This window comes from Euprymna scolopes, chromosome 3 (genome assembly GCF_053919585.1).
Source record: "Euprymna scolopes isolate OS-2025 chromosome 3, ASM5391958v1, whole genome shotgun sequence".
Lineage (NCBI taxonomy): Eukaryota > Metazoa > Mollusca > Cephalopoda > Sepiida > Sepiolidae > Euprymna > Euprymna scolopes.
Window position 1 is genome coordinate 142758830 of NC_136484.1, and position 24736 is coordinate 142783565.

The window sequence follows — 24736 nt, forward strand, 5'->3', positions numbered from 1 at the left end:
CACAGTGGATTGTAGACGTCCAAAAGCAGCTATCTTACAGTTGACTTCATCTATGTGTAATACTTCTGATGGTGTACTGCCCATATAAGTGAACTTGCTCACGTTTTTTTATATGCTAGTGATAAGTAATAAAACACACATCTATATAATAACAATGAACATCTTATTATTGATAAAAATAAATTACTTACTTTCCGGGCAATGCCGGGTAGCCCTGGTAGTTTAATATAATTTGAAGAATGTTTAATTAGCAAAGCATCAGTCTTGTTAAACGAGAACCGGACAAACTTCCAATAATCATCATCAGATGGAGGGTCAATGTTTTAGATTTTTTTTAGAGAGAGAGAGTGGGGGGGGGAGGTCCTATATCACTCAAATCAGTTTGAAATAAGAAAGTCGAAATCAAGAGGAAGACACATGTGTGGAGAAGGAGGCAGAAAGCCATTCTTTGTTCAAGTAGAAGTCATCTAACTTTCATTATCTTATCATGAATCGTTTGAAGTGTTTTGTAGCAAAATTAACATTTAAGAGAGAATTAAAAGTCCTTGGCTTGACTCGACTAAGAATTGAATCTCAGTTTACTGCCCCATTAATGAACACTCTTATGCTAAAAAGGCCAATAGGGAGAAGGAGAAATAGAAATAAAACCCAACCAAGATAGCAATCGAAAAATAATAGGTATGGGCAAAAATGGCTGAAAAACCAGACCCTATGCTTCTAAGAAGCTTATCAATCATTCTTTTTAGTTTATGTCTAAATTTTGATTTTATTTGAAAGATAACAGACAAAAATTAATCTCTAAAAAAAAATTTTTTTTTTAAGTATATTGACGTGTTAAAAAAAAAAAAAATTAGTGAAAAATGTTGAAAAAAAAAAAACAGCACAAAAATTTGTTTGAATTTAAAATACGAATAAATCAACTTTTAAAAATCTCTGGAAAATATTTATTAGCTTTCTGAAACTATTTCAATGATAATTAGTAAATTAAACTCTTAAATCCAAAGTAGCTGAGTAACGGCTTGGTTCCCACCAGTTTTGACAAATAGCAAACAGGATCCTGAACAGAAGCGTGCATTCTATACCAACCATCATCAACGGACCTGAGGTCATCTCGTCAGCATCAGACAACGCCAAACTATTTGCCAAGAACTTTGCAGCTAATTCTACTCTATGCAACGAAGGCCATCAACTCCCCATATTTCCTCCTATAACACAGAACACGGTAGGTAACATACAAATATCTGTGCATGAGGTCGTCAAGCTAATCAAGAACCTTGATTCCAGTAAAGCAACTGGTCCTGACGGCATCCCAATTATAGTGTTGAAAAGCTTTAACCAGAACTTGCCCCTATACTTACAAAGCTGTTTAAGCGTTACCTAAAGGAGAAGTGTTTTCCAACACCCTGGAAAACCTCATCAGTATGCCCTGTATTTAAGAACTCAGGTGATAAGTCATCTCTCTCTAAGTACAGACCAATAAGTCTCCTGTGTGTTATGAGTATGTTTTCAACCAAATCAGCAGAAATAACCTTCTTAGTGACATGCAATATGGTTTCCGTTCTGCAAGATCTACAGCAGATGTGCTAACGGTTATATCTCATAGGATTAGTGAATCTCTTGACAAAGGCTTCCTTTCTAGGGCAATTGCTCTTGACATATCAAAAGCCTTCGATAAGATATGGCATAAGGGCCTACTTTACAAGATTTCCAGCTACAGTATAATTGGAAATGTTTTCTCAATCATTAAATCATTTCTCTCTGATAGGCTCATAAGAGTAGTGATTGATGGGCAGAAATCATAGGCTCACAGTATTAATGCTGTAGTCCCTCAAGGGTTCATCCTGGGCCCAACTCTCTTCCTGATCTACATCAATGATCTCCCTAAACACATACTTAAATCATTCGTTGACATCTATGGCAACACATCAAAGGCCGTAAATGACAAAGTTCTCTCTTATTCTCTCTCCTCTGATCTTGAGTACACGGTACAGTGGGGGAAAATGTGGCTGGTTACTTTAAATGCATCTAAAACCAAGCTCCTATCTTTACATCATCAATGCTCTGATCCCTATCTGGCATCAATTGAAATGGATGGCTCTCGTCTAGGGGAGGCTCCATGTTTTGATAAGCTTCTGGGCTTGACCTTTACTCCTGACCTGAAATGGAACATGTACATCAAGTTAGATGCCAAGGTCGCCGGAAAAATGGTAGGATCCTTCTACCGCTCCAGAAGATATCTCACTGCTGATGCAATTCTCTATCTATATAAAAGCCAAGTATGTCCAAGGATGGAGTACTGCTGCCATATTTGGGCAGAAACTGCTAAAAACAGCCTATCCTGCCTTGACAGAGTATGACACTATTGGTGTCATGAATGCATGCAGCGAGGTGCATATTGCGGTGAGAGGGGGTGTTTGACCGGAAGGGATAGAGGAAGAGAGGGCAGAAGAGGGGGTGTTGATGTCTGATTGAGACAAAACGGAAATGTCTATGGGATTTGTCAGAAAGAGAAAAAACAAATAATAATTGGTTTTATCTCATTGGTGTTATATATCTGTTAACATGAAAGGTTGTTTTTAGGACCTCTGTTGAGAGGTATGAAGAGATCCAGAGATCCTTAGCTGATTAAGGCTGACAACTTAGAATGGGGGTGAAGGGTAAGGGTCGCCGCCAAGCATTGTGCGACCTGGAATGACTAATCACTCCTAATTTGATAATAAGTAAAAACCTCAGTACAAATTAATAGGATAAAATGGAGAGAGAGAGGTGCTGAGTGGACAAGACGAAGGGTAAGCTCTAAGATGAAGAAAGAAAGGGTGTTTGTAACCACTCTCTGAAGGAGAGGTGGGGGTTAAAAGGGGTTGGATTTTTAGAAAAAGAAATTCTGAAAAGAGTAGAGCCGTAGCCATCAAACTGAATGACTGGGCTGGTCAAGCGCTCCCGATTTGGGAGCCCTCAGGGCCTGATGTTATGATGTTAACTAGCCTGTGTTAATGGGAAATCTGTGACTTTACTGGTCTGGTCTTACATCGTTTCACTGCTATAGTCAGTCACCTCAATTTAGACAGTAGCTGTTATGAAGTAATGAAATTCGATTCGATCGAGAGGCAAAGCACCCCACCATGAAAACATAGTGGGTGAAGACGATCAACAGGCCAACTTGTGACGGGACAATGTACGATCGAAAGAACACCTGTCATATCAGGTGGAATCCGACGAGGTTAAGGACACCTGGCGTAGTTGGTGCAGTATCGGTCTCATTATAAGAGTACAAAATAGACTTTGTGGCTTAGTGGAGGATGCCCTTTTCTCTTCCCTGCCACCTCTCTCCCACAGAAGAGACGTTGCGAGCCTGTCTTTGTTTTATCGTTACTTCCATGGCAAGTGTTCGTCTGAGGTCCAATCTCTCGTCCCCCCCTCGCCAATCTTTCACAATAAACACCCGTCTAGTTGAAACCACTGTAAAAAATTTTCCCCACTCTTTATCTGTGCCAAAATCAAAACATAGATTCCATGAACAAAGCTTCTTTCTTAGAAGTGCACACCTGTGGAACTCTCTTCTGTTTGCCTGTTTCTCACCTGACTACAACTTGGATGTCTTCAAGTCCAACATAAACAAATTCCTGATGAATCGCCCCTTAAGTAATACACTTTATTAAATCTCCAATACTAACGATTACTATGATACTATGCCATTGATTACTGTACACGCAATAACCCTTATCCCCGAGTGGCTTCCAGGCTTTGATGTGGTGACTACCATGTAAAAAAAATAAATAAAAATAAGATACCGAATTAAAGAAAATGTACATATTTTTTAAAACTAAAAATTGCATAATTATCTCTCAAAAGCGGGTTAGTTGGAGGAAAAAAAAAAAAAGAAAAAAGAAAAAAAGAACGTCGGCAATCATTTGTAAACAAATCCTGATGATTTTCAGAAAAGTATGGATCACGGAACTGTAACAATTTCGTTTAATTTAATTTTGTTTTAATAAAACAGATTTTTAATTCAATAATATTCTATGGGATTTATTTGCTTCCCCACTGAGCAAATTAGGCACAAGGCCGTTTTTTAATGTGGAGATGGAGGGAGGGAAAGGGGGGACCAGCTCCCGAGAGGTGGGAAATGGGCCTGGAGGGCTTTGGTGCTCATTCAATAATATTCCATTAATGTTTTTCTTGGAACTCTATTCTTAAATTTTATTATTAATTCATCTGCAAAAAATCTAGCTAATTTCCATATTCTTTTAAACATTCATTTTAATTAATTCCCTATTAGATTTTTTTGTTTTCTCATGAGATGATCATCTTTAGTTAACTATTACGTGTAATTAAATTCATGCAGATATTCTACAGGGTTTATACTTGCATAATATTTGCATAAAAAGTTTATAGTAAACACAAACCTCTTTCTATATATATTCATGTATGCGCATATATATTTGTTTAAAAAATTTTGCCTACCAAACTCCTCGGTCAGTTTTTAGTTTACAGACATGAAACAATATATATAAATTCATGCAAAACTTTATATTTGGGTTTTAGCTGAAGAAAATCTGTGTAAAAGTGTGAAAATTAAAGAAATAGAATTTGTTAGGTGAAAGTTGAACAACGGCATTACAACTATGCATGCATAACGTAATAGCTATTGGTTCATGTTTTCATTTTTAGTTTTGCAGCAAACATGTCTTCATAGCTCAGGCATTAACGTTAAAGGAAAAAGGAAATCGTAAGCTAAACATTTTGGTTTCGAATGTTTATACATTTTGGGGATTGGTCATTCGTTTTGCACGTACATAAAAAATAAAGTAAATCAGTTTTGCTTATTAAAAATGAGAAAAAAAATGGATTTTGACCACAAGCCATAATGGGAAAAGGAAGGCTAGAAAAAAAGTCAGAGAGGATAGGGAATAGAGAGGAAAAAAAAAAAACAGGGAAAGAAAAAAGATAAAGCAAGAGAAAAAAGAGTAAGAGAAATAAAATCTAGCCAAATAGCTTTGGAAAAATAAAGAAATAAGGCTCTAGCAATTTAGTAGAAATCTGGGGTTTTTTTCTTATCAGAAAAAAAAAAAATAACTTCAACAAAAAAGTGGAAAACTCCTATTCATCATACGTTTATCGATTCAAACAAAATGGGCTTCTACTAGATGTTTAAAAAAAAGAAAAATTCATATTACTATTTGGTTTTTTTTTTGTTTTTTTTTACAAGGTGGTCACCACTTATCAAGGCCCAAAAGCCACTCAGGGATAAGGGTTATTGTAAGTACAGTTAGTGTGGATATTTAAAGTGTCTACTTAAGGGGGCGGTTCATCAGGAATTTGTTTACGTTGGACTTGAAGGCATCCAAGTTGTAGTCAGGAGGAAAACAGGCAGACGGAACAGAGTTCCACAGGCGTGCACTTCTAAGAAAGAAGCTTTGTTAATGGAATCTACGTTTTGATTTAGGCATAGATAAAGAGTGGGGATTCAGTTAGATGGGTGTTTTTTGTAAAAGATTGTCGAAGGGGGACCAGAGATTGGAGTTCAGACGAGCACCTGCCATGGAAATAACGATAAAACAAAGATAGGCTTACAATGTCTCTTCTGTGCGAGAGAGGTTGCAGGGAAGAGAAAAGGGCATCCCCCACTAAGCCACAAAGTCTATTTTGTACTCTGTCAAGGCAGGAAAGGCTGTTTTTAGCAGCTCCTTCCCAGATATGGCAGCAGTACTCCATCCTTGGACATACTTGGCTTTTATATAGATAGAGAATTGCATTAGTAGTGAGATATCTTCTGGAGCGGTAGAAGGATCCCACCATCCTTCCAGCAACCTTAGCAACAGACTTGATGTACATGTTCCATTTCAGATCAGGAGTGAAGGTCAAGCCCAGAAGCTTATCAAAACATGGGGCTTCTCCTAAACGAGAGCCATCCATTTCAATTGATACCAGATAGGGATCAGAGCATTGATGATGTAAGGATAGGAGTTTGGTTTTGGATGCATTAAAGGTAACCAGCCACGTCTTCCCACACTGAACCACTCGTTCAAGATCAGAGGAGAGAGAATCAGAGAGAGCTTTGTCATTTACAGCCTTTGATGTGTTGCTGTAGATGGTCGTGTCATCAGCATAGATGTCAACGAATGATTTAAGTATGTGTTTAGGGAGATCATTGATGTAGATCAGGAAGAGAGTTGGGCCCACAATGAACCATTGAGGGACTACAATATTAATACTGCAGGCCTCCGATTTTTGTCCATCAACCACTACTCTTATGAGCCTATCAGAGAGAAATGATTTAATGATAGAGAGAATATTTCCAGTTATACCGTAGCTGGAGATCTTGTGAAGTAGGCCTTTATGCCATACCTTGTCGAAGGCCTTTGATATGTCAAGAGCAATTGCCCTAGAAAGGAAGCCTTTGTCAAGAGATTCACTAATCCTATGAGATATAACCGTTAGCACATCTGCTGTAGATCTTGCAGAACGGAAACCATATTGCATGTCACTAAGAAGGTTATTTCTGCTGAGGTGGTTGACTATTTCTCTATTTAATATGGATTCCAGCAACTTACTCATGACACACAGGAAACTTATTGGTCTGTACTGAGAGGGAGATGACTTATCACCTGAGTTCTTAAATACAGGGCATACTGATGAGGTTTTCCAGGGTGTTGGAAAACACTTCTCCTTAAGGCATCGTTTAAACAGTTTCGTAAGTATAGGAGCAAGTTCTGGTTGAAGCTTTTTTAACACTATAATTGGGATGCCGTCAGGGCCAGTAGCTTTACTGGAATCAAGGTTCTTGATTAGCTTGGCGACCTCATGCACAGATATTTGTATGTTACCTACCCTGTTCTGTGTTATAGGAGGAAATATGGGGAGTTGATGGCCTTCGTCGCATAGGGTAGAATTAGCTGCAAAGTTCTTGACAAATACTTTGGTCTTGTCTGAAGCTGACGAGATGATCTCTGGTCCATTGATGATGGTTGGGATAGAACGCACACTTCTGTTCAGGATCCTATTTGTTATTTGCCAAAACTGGTGGGAACCAAGCCGCTGGTCAACTACTTTGGATTTAACAGACTGGGCATATAGCTCTCTTGCATTTTTTATTACTCTTTTACAGTGGTTGCTGGCATTCCTGAAAGCAGCTTTAGTCTCAGTGAATCTATTACGTTGGTAGCTATGGAAAAAGTGATTTCTGTGCGCGATGGCAGCAGCACATTCTGGGGAGAACCATGGCTGGCTGTTAGGTTTTTGTTGGAATTTTTTGGATGGTATGAATTGGTCTATGCCTACAAGTAACCATTCGGTCAGATCTGATACTATAAAGGACACATCATTTTTAAACATGGAATGCAGAGGTAGATCAGATATAAATGTACGGAAGCTATCTCAGTCAGCCATAGAGTATCGGTATACAGTACAGTGGAGGGGTACATCTGGGGGCTTATTACATTTCATTTTTATCTTAACTGATACAACGGAGTGGTCGGAGGATCCTAGAGGGGAAAGAACGGAACATTAACATAGCTCAGAGGAAGTTGAGAGAAAAAGTTCTAGGAGGCTTGCATATTGACCTGTAGCATCGGGAACACGGGTGGGCTCGCGAACAATCTGAGTGAGGTCATAAGCAATGGCAAAATCATGGCAGAACCTCCCCTCATCGTCCGTCTTATTTGAGTGGGTCAGCCATTCCACGTTATAGACGTTGAAGTCACCACAGATGTGGATGTTAGCCGAGGGGTGTGCAGACAGGATGTGGTCTATTTTCTCAGACATGCTCTTAAAGATAGTAACTCCGCTGTTGTGGGGCCGATAGAGGGCAAATATAAATGCAGTGGTGTAAGCAAGTGCAACCTGGAAGCAAATAAAAGGTAAATTAGGATCTTCTCTAGAGATATCCCTGCCACATGGGAAGCCATCTTTAATGTAGGCACATATTCCATGCCCATGGCGATCTTGGGGGTCAGATTTCGATGTTAAGTTAGAGTATCCGTTAATTATGAACTCATCTAAGGAAGTGGTCGGCCCTATTCCAGTTTCGCTTAGAAAGAACATGTCCGGTGTCATCTCCTGTAATTGGGTTTCAACCTCTGGAAGGTTGGAATGTAGACCCCTGATTTTGAAGAAGGAGACATGGTAGCAGGGGTCTACATTGGAAGATGGGGTTCTACGTTTATTCGAGTTTTTTTTCTGGAGATGTTTCATGTTGAGGTTTTGGGATTTGTGGAACAGATCAGCATACTTGGTTAGACAGGAATTTTTTTTTTTTTTGTAGCACTTGAAAAGGTAAAGCCGTAACAATTACCCACTAGTATGGCATCGAGAGGCCCCACCAGAGACTACTGCATGGTCCAGAATTCATTCACCAAATGGCAATACTTTGCGCCTGCTGATAGGACAGCCTCCTTAGTGGTTAATCTAAGGTTTGGGTCCCTGACTATCAGACAGATAACGTCAGCCCAGACAAAACGTTTACCTCCAGCACCCTTACTAGTGACATAGCCACAAGGATAGACATAGAGACAGAAAAATTTCCGAAATCTCAGACTACTGTTTACCAAGTACTACCGACCTTTAAAGCAGCTTTTTCTTCACCCTTTGTCAGAAAAATCACTCATTTGCATGACGACTGAGGGACAAAATAGGAGAAGCAAGAGTTACTGGAGCTGCCGATAACACATCCACTGTATTATCTACTCTCCATCATCGTGTATCAACCATTTAGGGTACTTGAATACATTTTTTTTTTTACTTTTTAAATACTACTTACAGAAAATCCTTTGTGAAATTGCTATTTTCATACATGGCTGGCAGGGAGAATTGAAAATTCATACTTTTACAAACTATAATAGTGTCTTTATTATTTTTACAAACTTATTCTCATCTCGTAGTTGTTGTTTCACAATGTTTCGGTCAATACATCCTCTGGCCTTCTTCAGGTGAATATCCATGACTGGATAGGAATGCCGAGTCTTGTAACTTATCCCCAGCAGTTACTGCCTTCCATAGTTGCTGTTGTCTCACCACATTTTGGCCAACTAATTTTCTGGCCTGCTTTAGATAGAATTTAAACAACTATCTTCAAACAATCCTCACCTGCAACCATAGAGACTCAACGCCTCTATCCACTCCACTACAAACCCCGAAGAGGCAATCAAGGTTGGATTTTATGATGTTATAAATCTAATTTTGTGTTCTTATCTGATCTTCCATTGTCAGGTTTGTACTGAATTGTGTTATATTTATTTTTGAAATCCTTTGGGATAAAGTTTCTAATTTGTGCAGTTATCCTTTTTGCAAACTATTATCCTCATCTTTATAGTTGTTATTTCCTATCCCTTCGTGATTAATCATTTGAAGAAGGCCAGAGGATGAGTTGAAACAACAACTATGAAGATGAGGATAACACTCCGCAAAAAGAATAAATGCATAAATCATGAAGCTTCATCTCAAAGGATTCAAAAAAAAAAAAAAAAAAAAAAAAAAAAAAAAATTATATATATATATATATATATATATATATATAATAGTGTCCGTCTTATGATCTACCTGTGCCTAAAACTAAACATAAATTCCATTAACACAGTTTCTTTCCTAGAACTGGCCATCTGTGGAACACAACATCGTGAAACTGCTTCCCAGCTGAATATAATATGGCCATTTTCAAGTCTAATGTGAACAAATTCCTGTTGAGCTGTCCTCTTACACACTAGCCAAGCTTTAGCATCACTAATAAATCATGGTGTTGTCTCATTGGCCAATTGACACCCATTAACTCTTAACCTACAGTGGCCTTTGCACCTTGGTAAGCAGTGATCATCTTTCTAGTAATAAAAAAATAAATAAATAAAATAAATATATAAATGGAATAGAAAGAGATAATTTGGAGGCTAGATATGGGGAAGTGGTTTACATACATGTACATTTACTCTTGTGACTAGAATATGTCAAGAGTGATTTTTGTATTCATTGGATACACAAGAAATGAAATGCAATTACAGGTAGGTTGATAGAGGATAACTTATATTTTCAATTTTCTTATTTTGGTTGTGTTGGGGATGAGCCATCCTCCTGAATGCCAGAGATTTTCTGACTTATCAGCAAAGTGTTACGACTGTTAATCAAGGAAATGGTCACTTTCTACTCTCCTAAAATGACTAATAGACTAAGTGTTTACTTTCAACATTGTTATGACTTTCGCTGCCATTATTTTGACCTCATATTCCACGAGCCATGTTTCAGACAAAGAAAACTGCAATTTTCCCCCCTGAGTCAGAGTCTATTCATCTAACACTTATCGTTAGCTAGTTTTTGACCTTGAAATAGTTTTTTATCTTTCTTTTTTATTATTTTAGCTTCTTATATCAAGTATCTCAATACCTTATCTGGAGTGAGTTACATCATTTTTTTTTAAATATATGTATGCAGTATAATGTTATACGGAAGTGAAATCTGGCTAGTGAAAGTTTTGAATATGTGTTGCATCGTAAATGTAAATTCTTTTATGTTTTTTTTTTTTAATCAAAATGAAATTGACAGCACTCCTTTTCTCTTAACTTTGATGTGTTCTCTTTGCTCCCACTGTCCTCCACAATTCACTGTTCTTAACACAGCCACTTCTTACATGCAAATTAATTCCACATCTTTAAACAGACCATCACATCCACCCAGATTGGCACTTATATCTATCATTTCATACAACAGCAAACACAACTGGCTCATCATATTCTGCTTGATTTTCAGACAAAAAAAATAAAATAAAATAAAAAAATATAAAATAAAAAAAAGTCTGACTCAAATCGTCTGACTCTACAAATTGGTTGCATCAATTTTCCTTTCTTTGCCGAGATAGTAATCTAAAGCAAAAGTGACGACACTCCTTTTCTCCGATACCATAATTGGTAACAACTCTTCAGTTTGATGTGTTCCTTCACTGCCAAAATGCTCGACACCTTGTCCTTCAAAATTCGTCCCTTCTTAATGCACCCATTCATCTTATATGCAAATTAATGCTTACAGATTTTTAAACCAGTTTTATTTTGAGACCAAACAAAAATTACAAATTTATTTCCAAAAAAAAAATAAAAACAAAACTATTAAACAACTGACAAGTTTATTAACTTATTATTACACATTCTAAATCCGTATGTTAAACAATGTCTATAAAAAAAAACATAGGCAAAGGGTGTTGAAACAATGGGTTGAGGGGTTTTACAAATAATAACTATGGAAATAACAATGGCGCCTGTGCATTTTTAATGCTGACAAGACATTTAACCGGACAAATAGAAAACTCTGGGGTTTTGTTGGCTGAGGTTTTTGAATATCAAAATAAGTTGACAAATAGAATGAAAATGTAAAACACACAAAAACAAATTAAAAAAAACAAATATTAAGATGTAACAGGATAAAAAATGTTTATATATTCCCATCAATAAGATGCAAAAAAAAAAAAAAAAAAAAAATTGGGGGGAAGTTAAAAATGAAATTGCTAAATTGTCAAGTGAATCATGTTGTAAAAATGTTAAGATAATAAAAAAAAAAATTAAAAAAAAAAAGATTAAATGCTTGTTTTGGCAGACGTTATGAACTTCAAATGTCAGCCTGGATGGAAAAATGTCAGTCTCCCGAGACGGGGGGGGGGGGGGGGGCCTAAGATGTAAGTCTCTTGATAGAGAAGAAAACTAAAATGTCAGTCAAGAGAAGAAAAAACTAAAATGTCAGTCTCAAGAGGGGTAAAACTAAAATGTCAGCCTCAAGAGGGGTAAAGCTAAAATGTCAGCCTCAAGAGGGGTAAAGCTAAAATGTCAGCCTCAAGAGGGGTAAAGCTAAAATGCCAGTCTCAAGAGGGGTAAAACTAAAATGTCAGTCTCAAGAGGGGTAAAACTAAAATGTCAGTCTCAAGAGGGGTAAAACTAAAATGTCAGTCTCAAGAGGGGTAAAACTAAAATGTCAGTCTCAAGAGGGGTAAAACTAAAATGTCAGTCTCAAGAGGGGTAAAACTAAAATGTCAGTCTCAAGAGGGGTAAAACTAAAATGTCAGTCTCAAGAGGGGTAAAACTAAAATGCCAGTCTCAAGAGGGGTAAAACTAAAATGCCAGTCTCAAGAGGGGTAAAACTAAAATGTCAGCCTCAAGAGGGGTAAAACTAAAATGTCAGCCTCAAGAGGGGTAAAACTAAAATGTCAGCCTCAAGAGGGGTAAAACTAAAATGTCAGCCTCAAGAGGGGTAAAACTAAAATGCCAGTCTCAAGAGGGGTAAAACTAAAATGCCAGTCTCAAGAGGGGTAAAAATGAAATTTGTCTAGAGGGAAAAGAAACTTGAAATGTTATTCTGGGTGAGGAAAAATAAACTATGGAAATATCTACCTGACAAAGTAAAAATAGTTGTCTTTAAACAGAAAAATACCAGAAAAACAAAAAACAAAGAAAAAAAAAAAAAAAGCAAAACCCCAGCTAAATGAATAAAAATGCAAAACGGCCAGAATGAACAAAGGTTTGTTGGAAGCATACTGAAGGAAATAACCAAAGAAACAAAAATTAAGCTTTTGAAAGACTTGCATTGAAGCAGGTTCGCAAATAGGTTCAAAGTGAAACATTAAAAATGAAACTAAAATATTCTTGTTTTTGCTAAGACAAAAACAAAGTTAAAACTTCAACATTCATCAACTTTAAAATGAAAATGCAGTTTTCTAACATCATTTAATATTAACTAGCATTATAACTACAGATTGACTTAAGAAAAACGCTACACTGAAAAGCATTCTTTTATCTGATGATAATTTATTAAAAAAATGTTTTGGATTTTGACATGAAGAATCAGAAAAGTTCAAAGATTTGTTTTGACAGCTAAACTTAATTCTTCTGCCCCCCCCCCATCACCCTGTCTTCTCAATGTTGTGTTATTTATGTTAGTTTCTTTGCCAGATGGATTTATTTTAGGTCATCATTTTATAAAGAATTAGCATGAAGGATAAAGGTTAATGGGTACAAAATCTATTTGCTATTTCGAAAATTATGTTTGCCTTTTCTTTTAGCAAGTGTATTGAAATTTGCATCAGCTGAATCTTTATAGGAACTACAGAAAACAGTTTTTTTAAAAAGATTTTTAATGATTTAATATTCTGAAGAAAAGGTATTAAAATAGTAATAGTTTAGTCACTAACTAATGAACTATCTATTCTTGTTAATTATAGAAAGCATTAGATGACTAATTTATGACAACAGTTGTGAATAGAATGTTAAAATTTATAACTAGAAACATTTAAGATCAAAAAAGTAATTATTTTCTTACGAATTTATTGCTTTTTTTTTTTTTCAAGATAAGTTAAGATTGTTTCTGGTGGGCCTGTAATCATATATATATATATATATATATATATATATAGAGAGAGAGAGAGAGAGATAGATAGACAGATAGAGAGAGAGAGAGAGGTGCAGATAAGGCTCCTTAGCTGTGGGAAAGGCAGTTCATCTAGAAGGAAAACTTTTAGAAAAAACAAGCTCTCTCTGATGATGGTCCCTATAACTGGACTGTTACTGTCATTAGATTAGAGCTAACAAGGCTTGGGCTTCTGGGTTGTGTGAAAGGAACCCATTTAAAAGAAGGTAACCTTGGACTAAAACCCCAATAGTCTGGTATAAACCAATCATCTCATTCAATGTGCCATTGGACCCTTCATAACTCGCTCAAAACGTGGATTGCATGATGTGCAAGCTCAATTTCATCATAAAGAAAATCACACACAGGTATGTTTCAGAGTATTTTTTTTTTTCCTGTGTATTCTATCTTTGATACACAAGAGTAGAAAACATTAAAAATCTCTGAAGGGTGGTCACACTGGAAACCGAGTAGACAGACACAATATTTGTGTGTGTGTGTGTGTGTGTGTATATATATATATATATATATATGATTACTTCATTTAATTACATAAATTAATATACGAAGATATAATTTTATGCATAAATTTTTCAGTATTTACTTCAGTGTCAATACATAGGTAGAACTAGGTAGTATGTTATGAAAATATATATAGCAATTAAGCTACACAGAATATTCCAAGAATGAAACGTGGAATATTCTGTGTAGCTTAATTGCCATATATATTTTCATAACTTACTATATATATGTATATATATATATATATATATATATATAGCAGTGTTGATATAGAATCTTATGTCAAATTCCTTCATTACTTAGCTTCTACGACTTTATAGTTAGTATAAAAAAAATATTTATGAATATGCTACTTTGTATTTGCATGAGAGAGAACGAAAATATGAATATATTTACGTCTTGTTAATAGCAAAAAAAAAAGAAAAAAGTCATTTACTTTCAATTCCAAATATTTATGTAATTTTTTTTATTTCAATTTCTTGAAATTTATAAAACACTTATCCAGTTAAAAACAAAATCCTTTAGACTTAAAATTTGAACTAGAGTAGTGATATAGTAAAAACTACAGCCTCTTTGTTATTTTTTTTATTTATTTTCAATCGATCACATTTCTACTTTTGTACAAACTCCAAAAAACACCACAACTTTTTAATAGTATATAGATCAATGTATCAAGGTTTCTGTTTTAAAAGTGAACAAGTTTGTTTTTATTGGGGGGGGGGGATAGTGAAGTGGACAACATCAAGATTGCAATACCAAAGTTACTATGTGCCCATTGAAAACAGAAAACAAAAGTTAATGGACAACAAAAATCTAAGGTTTCTTTTACTTATTTACCAACATAATGTGTTGAACTAGAATTTTCAAAATAAATTTCATCTTCAGAAAGAAAATATACCCAACCATTCATTGAAGGTGTGTTTATGCCAGAAGGTATAGGATGCCTCTCGCATTATGTTTAAACAATGAACCTATTGCTACATGCATCCTATAACTTTCAACTCCTGGCATAAACACATTTTCACTGAGTGGTTATACATATTTTTTTTTTATTTCTGAAGATGAAGTTTACGTCAAAAATTCAAAGAACATAACTTTATGATACTACCTTAGTTTGATGCATTATGTTGATAAATAAACTCTAAGGTTTCTATTTATTTAGTGCCACATTCAGAAATTGAGGTTTTGCTCAACTCTTCTATAACAATAACAAATTGTGATGAATGTTTTTGGTGCTATTAAACGTTTTTCACTAGAGCAATTGGGTTTCGGTTAATCTTTGTTTTTTTATTGTTTCCTCTTATGAATTTTGTACCCAGCATTGTGACTCTTTTAAAGCACTAATTTGAATTATATTTTAAATTCTTATATCTTTTTTTTAATTCATATTAATTTTAAAACCTTTTTAAAAGCATAAATTATTTTTCAAAACATTACAGTTTCTAAATATCATCCTGAACTTAACCCTAAGTGGCAGTCATTAGGATTGAGGATCAGTGGTAAAAAAAGATTGTGTGAACTGCTCTAAAATGTTAGAATTATCTAGAAATGAAGAATTATTTTATGTTAAATTTATATACAAAACTGATCTTCTAGTCTAAATTGTAAAATGTTTTTTGGTTCTGCTTTTTTCCCCACTATGGTGTTCCCATCTAAAAACATACCAATTTTGGGAGGTGGTGATATTGCAGGCAAATATGTTAATCTACAAAAAACATCTTTCTCATTATGCTTTTTTTTTTTTTTTTTCAAAGATAAAATTGACCTAAAATTTGAAAATCCACAATAATAAAAAAAAATTGCTCCAGACAAGAAAGTTCAAGACTACTCTCTTTAACAGATATGGTGGAGTTGAGCATTTTTATGTTTTTTTTTTAATAAATATCGGAATTTACAAAAGAAAGAAAGAAATGGTGAATATTACTAGTCATCATTTAGTAAAAGAAAATCGTGAAATTATAATTTGTATTCTTTCACAACCAACTATTATAACAGGAATTTGAAAGCAGAACATTTTCATGACTAATGTCATCTTATCGACATTTCTGTAATTAGATGTTTATATCTCAGCAGTATGCTTCCCACAAACAACCTCTGCAAGTTAAACAAGGCATCACTGCTGTGGGTCAATAAAAAAAAAAAAACATAAGACAAAAATAAGAAAAAAAATTTGCCCATTTCAAAAATACATTTCCCAATATCTTCTCTTTATATAAGAAAGAATAAAGCATTAGGAACCCCTTTTTATAACTCGGCTAAATGATTGAATTTCATATAGTATAAAAAGAAATAGATTAAAAAATAAATATCATATTTATAGATTTTGTTATTGCTTTTGGAATTACAAGAGATCAAGATTCTAGTTAAAAAAAAAAAAAAAGGTTAAAAAATTAAAATGAAAAAAGAAATGTTTAGAATGTCAAGAAAAAATATTAAATTATTTTTACAAACAAAAATTTCCTCTTTATTATCTAAATGGCAATATATTATAATCACAGAAATTTTATTACTACCAATATAATCAGATGATTTATTTTTATAAAAGAAAAATAATAAAGTTCTCGTCCAGAATTTCCCCCAATATTAAAAAAACATTTTTTTTTTTAATCTCTAAACAAAACATAATGAAACAAAACGAAAATATCATATTCCAAAAATCACGTAAATTGATCAAGTAGTTTAATTTTTTTAAAGAAAATCATTTTTAAGCAATTAATGAGAATTTGAAGCTATTACAACAAAAATCTTGTTTGTTTGAATTGTTGAGTTATCTCCTTCAGTTTCTTGATATTGTTTCCAAAACTGTGATGCCAGACAGTCACTCCTAGTTAATCATAAAATTTGATTTTATTATTTAAAAATAAAACTTGATCAATTTACTTTAGTTTTGGAATATGATGCTTTTGTTTTCTCACAGGTACTTACATCATATAGATTTTTGATCATTTAATAATACAGGGGGAATTCTGGAAAAGCCCCCCCCCCCATTAAAATAACGTTAAATGTTTAATATTAAATTCTTTAAATAAACATGAGAATATGGCCAAAAACATTTCTGCCTCCATTGGTGCTGACCAAGTTTCAAGCTCCCAAATCCCAATTCGGAGAAAGATACGCGCACAATTATTGCTAGTTTTCCATTCTATTTTACAAACAAAAAAAGAAAAATCTTTCAGATTTGTAACCTGATTAGACTAATCTCACCAAACATTGATGCTAAATATTTGTGAAAGTTCGTCAAGTTAAAATTTGGCATTCTACAATTTATTCCAAAAAGCAAAGAGATGCGTCTTACAACGTCAAATGGTGTAAGAAGTCAGAGTATTTTATTTTAGTCTTATTCACAAGAAAACTGAAGAGTGCACTGGTCTTCATAGTCGAACAGGTAATGGGTGAGCTTGGTCGAAACTGGTTAGCTTATTGCTTTGTGAATAGGATTAATGGAATAAAAAAAAGTAGGGGTTGGGGAACAATGCCACCTAAGGGCAGCTTAATCTTCACAAGATGGTCCTTCTTATTGGTCAAGCATTTTGGTTGGAAGAAATGCTTGTTAATTCTTCAGTTCTTTTGGCCGATGTTCAAGCAACAAATCTATAACGGACTCATCCGCTAGGGTGCTTATATCACCGAGATTGGTGTCTCCAATGGCAATCTTCCTCAAAATTCTCCGCATGATCTTGCCTGATCTGGTTTTCGGGAGACCAGGGGCATATTGGATATGGTCCGGCTGAGCAAAGGGGCCAATTTTGCTTCGCACTGAAGATCAAAAAAAGTAAATAAACAGAAACAAATTTGATGAATAAAACACAAATATTTTGACATTTATGAAATAAATAAGTTTATAAAATTAGAGATTGAAACTAAAAATAAAATGATAAACAAACTTGGAATTTCAGTCTGACATTTGATAATGAAAATAACAGCAAGTTATTTAAAACTTTCATCAAATTGTGCAGATAGTAATATGAACTGATTCACATAGGTTTGCATTGAAATCTGTATAGATTGTAGAGAATGAGAGAAATGTAGAGAGAGAGAGGTGTAAAGAGAGAGAGGGAGGGAGACAAAGAGAGAGGGAGGGAGACAAAGTGAGAGAGGGAGGGAGACAAAGTGAGAGAGGGAGGGAGACAAAGTGAGAGAGGGAGAGAGAAAAGAAAGACAGAGAGGAGAGATAGGGAAAGGGGAAGAGAGAGGAGAGAATGAGGAGATAGAAAGAGAGAGATAACAAGAGAATGAAAACAAGAGATTTATCTGAAATAATTGCAAATTTTATTTTTTATGCAACCATTTTGTTAACAATGTGTGTGCGTATGAGAGACAGGACCCCCAGCAAGATTAAAAACAAAAAAAATGCAAAGATCAAAACTCTTGTTAGATAAAACATCAATTAATGCAGGGCAGATGTTGGACACTGAGTTGATGTTATCCCACATAGTTATCTACGAAAGGGTAAACTAAAGCAAATTCTCATTTGAGAATGGTCATTATTTGCAACGAAAACAATCTGTCAAAGAGATAGAAACTCACAAACTTGCATGAGTTTTGTATTCGATTAAGTTCTTGTGCTGAGACTTACTTGCCTTAGAATTGGCTGGATGAAGGACAATATGGTGTTCAATCAAATGTTTTCATTCACAGATAGCACTAGATATCATTGTAGTCCTTTATCTGGTTGAAGGTCATATTAAAATAGGAGTTGACAATAATATATATATATATATATATATTAGTCAGTTATAAAATATATATGGCAATTAAGCTACACAGAATATTCCACGTTTCACCCACACTAAGATTCGTCAGGCTTTATATATGTATATATATACATACACACACACACACATACATACACACACACACACTTGTGTGTGTGTAAAAAATGAAACCAAAAATCGTTTAGATGTTCAACATTTCATCTTTATTGTTCAAAGTTCTCAAGTTAATCAATTTGAAGAAAAACATAGAAGTTAAAATTGGAAATAAATGCATCACAGCATCTTTTTCAAAGGCTATGATTTTTTTATGGGTGAGAAAAGGAAAATTCCTTCTACAACAAATTTCAAACCAGTCTTTTTGAGAAAGTCTTTGAACCATAAAGACAAAACATCGATGAAGATGGGAAACAATTTTCAGATTTTATTATTCCATTATGCTAGATTATAGATTCCATAATTATCACACACATATATTATATCTTGGAAAATTTTCCAAACCCTTCTTTGTAAAATTTCCCCATTTAGTATATATATATATATATATATATATATATATATATATATATACACAGGGTGACCCCCAAAAAAATAAAAGCTAAATAGAGGCCATCTAGAACATATGCTGTAGAACAGAGAAAAAAAAGGCCAAAGACCCTTGTGTTTTGATGTGATGTTTTGAATATAATGAACTAGTTATAACCAAAGTTTCATTTCATTCAGACAAAACACTAAGAAACGGGGCCTAATTAGAATTGGGGTTCGTTTTTTTGGGGTCACCCTGCATATATATATATAAATATATACATATAAAAATCAATAATGTTTAACATCCATTTTACATGTTGATGGATTTTGGCTGGCCATATTTATATCCATAAAAGAGGTGAAAATATATGCTTGTGTGTGAGGACACTTCTCAACCTATATACTCAATGAATTTTTGATCTACAATCTTGAAATTTGGTATATAGGATATTCAGACATGTGGAAAACTTAAATCAGTTTTCATCCAGAAAAATAAAGGCTGCTGAGGGGTCAAAACTGAAAAATTGGTACTCGGGGTGGGGTGGGGGTCATCAGATTTTTATCTGCTTGTCAACTGTTTCATGACTGCACATGCACAAATCGTTCACATAAGAATAAGTAGATTTGAAAACACTTTTTAAAGATTGTGGCAAACTGGCCTAATGGTTATTGTACTTAACTCACGATCTGTAGGTTTTGGTTTAGAGCTCAACTTGAATATATTTTTTTTTTTACTTACAAAAAGTGAACAGTTTAGAAAAACAATACTCGCATGCACATATCTCAGTTTATTTCCATTTTTTTTTTTTTTTTTTTTTTTTTAAAGGAATTTAACATTACGTTTAATACTTGGCAACAGCGGGTATATCTGCTATTATATACACACACGCATACACACAGAACTCATAATGGAAGCATCAAACACTGGAACAAACTAAATTCAGGTTCTTCAAAAAGGAATATTTCGAATTGTAACCAGAATAAAAATTGTTGCAGTCTAGAACGCCATCATCGATTAGTATCACTGTCAAACATTGTCAAGCATCAAACATTGGGAAAAACTAATATAAATATATAAATGCTGGAGTCCCTCAGGGGTCGATCCTGGGCCCAACTCTTTTCCTGATCTACATTAATGATCTTCCAAATCACATCCTTACATCATTCGTAGACATTTTTGCTGATGACACTACCATCTATGGTAGCACATCTAAGACAGTAAACGACCAAGTTCTCTCCAATTCTCTCTCCTCTGATCTTGAGCATGTAGTACAATGGGGAAAGGAGTGGCTGGTTACTTTTAATGCATCTAAAACCAAGCTTCTATCTTTACATCATCAACGTTCTGATCCACATCTGGCATCAATTGAAATGAATGGCTCTCGTCTTGGGGAGGCCTCAAGTTTTGACAGGCTTCTGGGCTTGACCTTTACTCCTGATCTTAAATGGAATACGTTCATCAAATCTGTTGCCAAGGCCACTGGAAAAATGGTTGGATCCTTCTATCGATCCAGTAGATATCTCACTGCTGATGCAATTCTCCATCTATATAAGAGCCAGATACGTCCAAGGATGGAGTACTGTTGCCACATATGGGCAGGAGCTGCTAGAAAAGACTTGTCCTGCCTTGATAGAGTTCAAAATAGACTTCGGGGCTTGGTGGGAGATGTCCTTTTCTCTTCGCTGCAACCTCTGTCTCACAGAAGAGATGTTGCGAGTTTGTCTCTGCTTTATCGTTATTTTCATGGAAAGTGTTCGACTGAGCTTCAATCTATGGTCCCCCCTCGCCAAACTTTCACAAGAAACACTAGACTAGCTGAAAACATTATCAATAATTTTCCCCACTCTTTATCTGTACCTAAACCTAAACATAGATTCCATGATCAAAGTTTCTTCCTTAGAACTGCACGCCTGTGGAATTGTCTTCCGTTTTCCTGCTTTCCAGCTTTCTATAATATGGTTGTCTTCAAGTCCAACGTGAACAAGTTTCTGATGAGCCGTTCCACTTAGGTTAACAAATTTACCGAACTTTCATTACTACCGATTACTATATTGTCCTTTTGACTACTCTACACTCTTTAACCCTTATCCTTGAGTGGCCTATCGGCCTTGATAAGTGGTGACGTCTATGTAAAAAAAAAAAAAAAAAAAAAAAAAAAAAATAGGAATATTAATTAGTGGTCCATTCCATCAGAGTTACCCACATTATCCTGAGGTACCCTAGTCTAATGTGTTCATTAATATTGCTGTATTCATTGTAGGGTGCCCGGTGTTGCTCAGGTGTTTCGAGGTGTGTGTTGAGCAAAAGGAAAAAAGTGGTAATAGGCAGGCAGGCTTGAACTCGTACCGCAAAGGGGGGAAAAGACCATGAGAAAAAAAGTGACGTCTTTGTCGTTGCGCCCATCGCCAAAGTGGAAGTGGCAAAGGTTTAAATTAAGGCTAGTCAATCGAAAAGAGGGGATAACTTGAAAAAATATTGGCGAAAAAAGCGACCCTCCTTGTAAAAACCTGCACAGTTGAGGGTGTAGGAATTAATGCTTTTAGCCAATTTTTTTATATTTGTCGTACGATGGGTCGAACTTCAAAACGATACTGATCTTGTGAAAATCCGTCACCTCCATCAAAAGTTTTAGGCACACATAAAAACATACATAATGCATACAAACAGACAGATGAGATTTTTTATTGTATATGTGTTCACTAATACTGCTGTATTTTATTGTATATGTGTTCACTAATACTGCTGTATTTATTGTGTTCATTAATACTGCTGTATTTATTGTGTTCATTAATACTGCTGTATTTATTGTGTTCATTAATACTGCTGTATTTATTGTGTTCATTAATACTGCTGTATTTATTGTGTTCATTAATACTGCTGTATTTATTGTGTTCATTAATACTGCTGTATTTATTGTGTTCATTAATACTGCTGTATTTATTGTGTTCATTAATACTGCTGTATTTATTGTGTTCATTAATACTGATGTATTTATTGTGTTCATTAATACTGCTGTATTTATTGTGTTCATTAATACTGCTGTATTTTACTGTTAGCCTTAATTTTTGTAACAAAAGCAGCTGATGTTTGTTTTTTGTATTTGTTTGACTAAGAAAAAAACGTTTAAATGGATATAAAAATAGCATCTTAATAATTATAAAACTCTGGACTGTCCAGGCGTCCTTGCTTACATTATATAAAGCAATAAAGAAAGTAAATGACCATATAAAACTATATACTAATATCTATTCATTTATTCAATAAGGTTATACATTAATTAGGGGTGTAGAGTAAGTGAGAACTCTTTATACCATGGTATTTTTAAGCCTAATGCTTCTCATCAGAAGAAGAGAGAGATGCTAGGAAACATAATAGGAATGCAACGTCTAGCGATAGTTACATTAGGAGTGAAATGAAATATTGAGACTGTTTGGGGGAACTAAATTGATCTCTGTGATATAGGAGGAGTATAGTTCTTATTATATGATGCAGGTAGGTATATAGCATATCTGTCAGTGGGTTTAATATACATGGATAATATGTGTGAGTAAAGTCTTGGGGAGAATATTAGGTAAGTTAAATTGAGAAAAGATGTTTGTTTAATCATATGCACTAATGAGTTATAGCTATGGAAGGAATTTACATGAAATAGGAGGTTTATGCTATGTCAGTGTATTTTAGAAGGGGGTATCTGAAATTGTAACAATACTTAAAAGCAATATAAATTATTAGGAATAATAGTAAGATAATAAATGTGTGAGGATAAATCATAAGATTTTTTGAGTGAATAAGATAGAGGATGATCAGATGGTAGAATAAGAGGATAAAAATACAAAGGAGTATTGGATAAACTGATATAAAAATATAAGAATTACAGAGTTATAATAGATAATAAAGGTATAAGAAATACAAAGTTATTAAATATATGAGAATGAAAAAAAATTATGGAATAAAATGGATATCAAAAAATATAAAAATATAAAGAGTCAAGCGACTAAAAGAAAAAAAGTAAAAGAAATAAAATGAAAATACAACAACAGAGAAAATATACAGTAGGAGAAAGTTCTTGAAGGCAGAGGAGTGAAGATTCTGCAAAGTTTTTTAAAGTCTTTGTTGAGTGCAAAGCAATATCAAAATTTTTTTAAATAAATAAATAAAAGTTCCTGAGAGAAATAGTCTCCGTCCAGTTAAAATGGTGATTAAACGAAACATGTTGCAGTTGATGGTGGAAATTTTGCAATTTTTTTATATTAAAGCTGGGCCGACAATATATTGAATGGACATTATCTCACTTATATGTACAAGTGTATGTATGCAAATCCAACTTTATATATATATATATATATATATATATATATAAACATTTAAATCTAGATAAGATGTCTACTCGATTTTACTGTAAAAAACTCGTCCAATTCAATGTTATAACTAATACATTAATGCTTAAATACAGGACTTATCTGATAGTTAAATCTTTTGGTTTCAATTCTAGCTGATGGCACCCAAGTCATATTTCTTTTTAAAACTTAAAATCACTATTATATATTGGGTACAATATAATAATCAATAAAGAATGTGCTTTCTAAGAATAAATACAAAATCTGCATAAATTAAAGTATATTTAAGCATATTTTACGATTAGGCAATGCTAGGCGACATGCAAGTATATAGAAGTGACAGTGTCTATGAGAAACAGTCTTTATCAAATACCAAACTCCTGTCAATTTTTGGTTTATATTTTTTTTTTTGCACATTTTTTTACTTATTTGTTTGCACATTTATAACGTTTATTTTTTTATTAAAAAAAATCCCCAAAAAACTTTGCTATGTGCTTGCCTCCCCACAAGGGCAAAGTTAAATACAAGGTAAGCTAATGCAATGAGCAAAACATATTTAAACACATATCATACACCCGAAGATTGATTTAATAAACAGTTCACAGCGATTCCATTCTAAATTCTTACATTAGTGTTTAATGTAGGAAAAATCCTCATACCCACAAAATGTTTAGTAAAAAAGTTATATAAATATATAAACGCACTCGACAAAATATCAATATTGGACACAAATAAATAATATAATGAAAAAAGGCAATTTTAATAAGTTTTATTGTTGCAATATAAATAATATAACACGTTTTTATTTTTATTAAAAAACAATATATATCAATACAAAGTTTGGTTTAGAAAGTTTTATTGTCACGATATAATAATATAACTCATTTTTATTATTAAAAAAAAAAAGAAAAGGTTTCTGGTCGCAATATTTGTTTACACAGCCAATAGGTGCAAACTGCAATGGTAATGGTCACACCTATGTTGAGGGAAAGGTGTCTTTTTTTTTTATTCGCAGTGAAGTCAGTTAGGGTATATATTCCATACTTGGTCCAGAAAATTTTAGGTGTATGGGAGATAATCCTATTTTTTTTAATTAAAAATATAAGTTATGCCTTTTGATAATTTTGTCATTTTCAGTCATAATTGGAAAGTGTTTCCATATTATCAGTTTTCCAGGTGGGACTACATTAATTTTTAAAATAAGCTGTAGTAAAGTACATTATTATAGTAATATCAACAGCAAATTAAACTTTGTTAGTTAAATTCAA

At 34.0% G+C, this 24736-nt stretch overlaps 1 protein-coding gene across 2 annotated transcripts in view; it reads right to left on the reverse strand.

The window, feature by feature from the left end:
• Positions 1–15748: 15748 nt before the first annotated feature.
• The window catches only part of LOC145259656 (acetyl-coenzyme A synthetase, cytoplasmic-like), a 121058-nt gene continuing 112070 nt past the window's right edge, over positions 15749–24736 (reverse strand). For both annotated transcript variants that reach the window (XM_080117319.1, XM_080117314.1), the window contains exon 17: positions 15749–17646. In XM_080117319.1, the coding sequence (XP_079973445.1) occupies positions 17441–17646 (206 nt within the window). In that variant the 3' untranslated portion in view covers positions 15749–17440. The remainder of the gene's footprint in view (positions 17647–24736) is intronic.